The sequence below is a fragment of the Haplochromis burtoni genome, unplaced genomic scaffold (genome assembly GCF_018398535.1).
Source record: "Haplochromis burtoni strain Fernald_Lab_line unplaced genomic scaffold, NCSU_Asbu1 Contig_651, whole genome shotgun sequence".
Lineage (NCBI taxonomy): Eukaryota > Metazoa > Chordata > Actinopteri > Cichliformes > Cichlidae > Haplochromis > Haplochromis burtoni.
The window spans coordinates 6,977-12,190 of record NW_024583012.1 but is presented as its reverse complement, the minus strand read 5'-3'; the positions used below and the strand labels follow the sequence as shown (position 1 = coordinate 12,190).

The 5,214-nt window shown below is 39.7% G+C and overlaps 1 protein-coding gene across 1 annotated transcript in view; it reads right to left on the bottom strand.

Annotated features, from left to right (window-relative positions):
• Positions 1-4,850: 4,850 nt before the first annotated feature.
• The window catches only part of lin7b (lin-7 homolog B (C. elegans)), a gene marked incomplete at its 5' end in the record, with an annotated part of 4,709 nt that continues 4,345 nt past the window's right edge, over positions 4,851-5,214 (bottom strand). The window contains 1 exon segment of the mRNA XM_014330030.2: positions 4,851-4,969. Within this exon segment, the coding sequence (XP_014185516.1) occupies positions 4,962-4,969 (8 nt within the window).

Genomic DNA, 5,214 nt, shown 5'->3' with positions numbered 1-5,214 from the left:
CTCACATATACTAATGTGCCACAAACAGGACTTTAATATCACCAACCATTTCCATGTTATTACGGTGTATCCATATAAATGGTCCACCCTGTAGAAGGAAAGTGGAAGACAATAGATGGATGAAGTACTGAGAGCACTCTTCTCACCCACAGACTGTCTGTTATAGCAGTCACAGTCTATAAATGATATTCAGGTTTTTGATAACACAGCTGATGTACACAAAAAGAAAATAGCAAAGTCAAATATTTATGTGTTGAAACCAAAACGATGGTATTTAATGTGCTCATTTCAAATGTGTTTAATGTTTCCACTATAGACATTTTCAGCAGTGACTATCTATTTCTTTCTGAGTTTGGTTTAGATATTCAGGTTAAAAAGCAATCTGAATGATTCTTAATGAAGTGTTGTTTACATGTGTGCAGTACTCTGAGCGTCTTACACCTTTTGAGAATAATATGAAGAATGAATATATGTTTTTCATTGCCGAGGCAGCCCATTAAAGTTGGTTGTTGGTTGGATTAAAGCTGGTTCTAATAGTTTGTGTGTGTTTTAAATCAGGACTGAAAGCCTGCGCCATCATCTTATCTTTGTAGATAACTTTTAAAAAAGGTAAAATATTATACTGGATAATCTATTAATATATAAAGCTCTGTTTCAGCTTTGAGGCATAAACCCCACATTGAACAGTTTGTCACAGTTCTTCTCTCAGTGTGATTACTGGAGCTGCTCTCAGCTTCAGACCTCAGCACCATTCAGTGAACTCTAATCATCCCACGTGCCCAAATCTGAATACGTAGAACTTCATTTATGAAAAACATACAAAGGCTAAACTACCATGTTATGTACTGTCAGTGAAACCTGCAGTTGTTTCACTAATAAAGTTAAAGACAAAGTCTCAAACATCCATATAACATGTATCATTATATACAGTATCTCACAAAAGTGAGCACAGCCCCCACATTGTTGTAAATATTTTATTAAATCTTTTTTATGGGATACACTGAAGATATGACACTTTAATACAATGTAAAGTAGTAGTAAAGTAGATATTCTGTCTGTGCTGGTTTGAGTATCCCTGGTGTGTGGGGATCGGGGATTCTGGGCATTTCTGCTTAGACTGCTGCCCCTGAAATGGAGGGATGGATCAATTTGTGCCACCTATAGTATCTTCGTCATACACCAACTGCTTACTTGATACATATGTAATTCTTTGACATGTTGCATGAGAAAAATAAGGAAAAAAGCATCCAGTAACCGATCCTTTAAGCTCCATTTGTACTTGGTATCTGGACATTCGTGTTTCAGATGGACATCGTATTTGACTATGAGCAAGTGCTGGTGACAGTAGGAACAGGAACATTTCCATTCCAACAACAAACATCCGCAGAAATGGGCTCAAGGAGGGGTAGCCATCTACTGCCACCAGTTCTCTATCACATCCAGACTATCTCACCACTCCGTTTCCCATATGTACGGGGAATGATCCCCTTTGTCAGGGCGTGTCGATATGACCTTAAGACTCTCCACAGCTATAAACAATAAAACAGCAGATACACTGATCGTTTGATCTCCACTTCACTGGCTGCCTGTCTTTTGGCAGCCTCCCAGGATTGCTGTTGCCACATTGTTGTAAATATTTTATTAAATCTTTTTATGGGATACACTGAAGATATGACACTTTAATACAATGTAAAGTAGTCAGTGTACAGCTTGTACAACAGTGTAAATTTGCTTTCACCTTTCAGTAACTCAGCATACAATCATTAACATCTAAACTGTTGTCAACATAAGTGAGTACACGACTAAGTGTAAATGTCCAAATTGTGCCCAAAGTGTCAATATTTTGTGTGTCAGCCATTATTTTTCATCACTGCCTGTTGGGCTTCACAGGCTGCCACTGGAGTCCTCTCCCACGCCTCCTTGGTGACATCATGGAGCTGGTGGATGTTAGAGACCTCCACCTTCCATTTGAGGATGCCCCTTTGATGCTAATAGGGTTTAAGTCTGGAGACAGAAACATTATTATGTATAATGTTTTCTTTTTAAATCCATGTTCACAAGAAGTCGTAAGCAAAGGGACACTTTACCATGACGACACATTTGCAAAGAAGGAAAGTTTAATCATCAAGTTAATCAAATAGACATAACTTCTTTTTTTCACACAAAACAATACATGTTTTGTGTGTATTGCCTGATATCACACGAATTGTCACATAAAACTAAACAGAAGTTGTCAGCTGAGCTCTGCAGTGGGAACTCACAGTGAAGCTTTTCACTTCAAGTTGTAGATTTAAGCTGCTCTTCGTGCTTCGGCCACCAGATGCTGTAAAAGAGGACTGTGTTGAAAAGCTTCGAGTATTGAATCCTGTTTCAAATTATTCGCGCCGATGCTTCAGGGAGCTTCATTTGGCCATTGCTTATATTTACCTTCATTTTTCGAGCCGCCAGTCGCAGTGAAACCATCAGCAGAGAAATGAGCAAGCCAGGTAATAGAAAGCGTGAGTTATAAGCAGCGACCCCAATCACTACTGCAAAGACACTGGCTCAAAAATGGCCCCGTGAGTGGGAATATGTGAGGTCAACACACACACACACACACACACACACACACACACACACACACACACACACACACACACACACACACACACACCCATGAGCCGCTGGATGTTTATCTCACATACACATGGGTATCTGCTGAGCTCTAAAAGAGCGAGAGCATGAAATTTGAACTTGCTGTCATTCACACATACAATCTTCTCCAGTGGAACACGGACTGCACCTGAACACAATAGCATGGTCATTTTCAAAAGCAATAGTTGGAGGCCATCTGGTGGGATCGACATACTTCACATACTGCTCCTCTCAGATTGATATTTCATGGTTTTAAATGAGCACCAGCTCAAGACTCGAGCAAACCTCATCTCTCCACACAACAGAGCAATGACAGAGACAAGCCCACAGAGATGCAGATACAAAGATTTCCTGCCAGATGCAAACATCACCCACATGAGGTTTGCAGAATACTGAAATGAAGGTAGGAGTCTGAACCATTTTCTAACAGCTGCACTGAGCAGTTAAAGCTAATTATAAATTTACTAAATACATTTATAAATATAAACATCTAAATGTAAGAATGAAATATATTTCATATTTAGTGGTCATAATGAAAATAAAATCAGAATTTAGTCATGTTAATCATACTACACATTATCGTTGTTCTTATTCGGCAGCACTTCACTGGACTTCTTACAGATATTTACAGAGGGGTGGGACTTAACTGTCTTCTCCAATAGGAAATGTGATCTGACTTATTAAGCCAGTCAGATCACAGTTTGAGGAAAATGACTGACATTATGTAATTTTTCTTCAGTATTATTTTCTGTTTATTTTTTTCAATTTCTCTGTTAATAAATCAAGAATAGAAAAATAAAGTCGTGTATAGGAAGCAGTTTGGACCTTTGTAAGAAGGAAGCTCTGAAGGAAGTTGGCCCCAGGGCGGCTGTGGCTACAACTGTAGCTGCCTCCACCAGTGTGTGAATGGGTGGATGACTGGGTGTGTAAAGCGCTTTGGGGTCCCTAGGGGGGGCTAGTAAAAGCGCTATACAAATACAGGCCATTTACCATTTTTGATGGTAGGTATAAAATCTTCCAGAGTGTCTCTTTACATATTTCTACAGAGTTCACTGCGTGCATTAATATATGTAACATTAAAGTACTAGATTAATGGACAGGTTACATAAATGAACTATTTCTCCCACTTCAGTTCACATCTCTATTGTTACATACTATTTACAAATTAATTTCTCACTTCCATATCCATGTAGGGTGGCCACGGATCAGGTATCAGAGCAATTCATCTACCAATCAGATGGTCAGTGGAACAATCTCCAGCTCCTTCTGTGGAAGTATCAACAATCTTAGACAAGATACTCAAAGCACTGTTGCTCCCAGTGCATCCATCAGAGATAAAAGTACTTAGGTATAGATTTAAAAAACTGTGTGAATGTGTGCGATTGGGTGAATAAGCCTCACAGCAGAATGTGCTTCGAGTGCTCAAACTGAGTAGAAAACACTTCTTAAATACCAGTCCAGTTACCCGCCTATACTAATGTTTCATTCTGAATAAATGTCCCATGTCCTGTCCAAAATATAAACTGGCTTCAGCATGGCTTTCCCATCCTTGAGTTGAATTACTGTACCATGAAATCATTAAGGGTAGTAAAGGCAGCCCTGAAGAAATGAGGTTAGCAGGGATGGAAACAAGCGCTGGGAAGAAATGGTCAGGTCTGTCGGCATTCCAAGAAACTGGCTCTAGATTGTGTAATTATGTGAGACTGCAAACTTGTGTTATGGGAGGATTGTGAGTGTGAGCACTACGCAGTATAAAATAATACTAATGCAAGAATATTCATTTTACACTGACTTTAATTCATGGGAAATTTGCCAATAAATATAGAGACAAAAAATAAAATACAAAAAAATGTCAACAATTTCACAAAATGGAACAAGCCATTCACAAATGCCAACACTTAGCCTTCTATCTGGGTCTATCCTGGGAAATGTTTTTTCTGCTACCGAGGTCTACTGCAGAATGTGGACTCTAATCAGAAATGCAGTGTACTATAAAACACTTGAGGATGTGCAGTTTAGATTCTGATTAAGCTACACACCAGAGAGAATATTTGGCCGTATGTAACAGGATGCTCAGGAAGACATCACTCTGGGAAAAGAAATTTACAGGCACGTTCTGACTACAAGCTAGCTCAGATTTTTAATTTGTCTAAGAAAGTGGCACGAGGATCCTAAACTGCAGGTTTCAATGCTTCAGCTCAGGTAACAGCTGTTGGTTGACTACTTCTTTGCTTCCATCCATGGTCTTTCTTCCTGCTGGAGCAGAAGAATCGGGAGGTCTGGATGATAAATCAGATGAAGGCGTTGGGCCGGTTAGCCTCTGGATTCTAGAGATCTGTGGAAGGTGAAAGAATGCATTAATCTACATGGTGATATATGACCACAGCTACACAGTCTATCAGCCAGACCCCATTTGTTATTCAGGTTTATCTAAGCAGCTATGTTGTTGTCACAGGGTAGATCCAGGACATGTTGGAGATATTCCGTCTGTGCTGGTTTGAGTATCCCTGGTGTGTGGGGATCGGGGATTCTGGGCATTTCTGCTTAGACTGCTGCCCCTGAAATGGAGGGATGGATCAA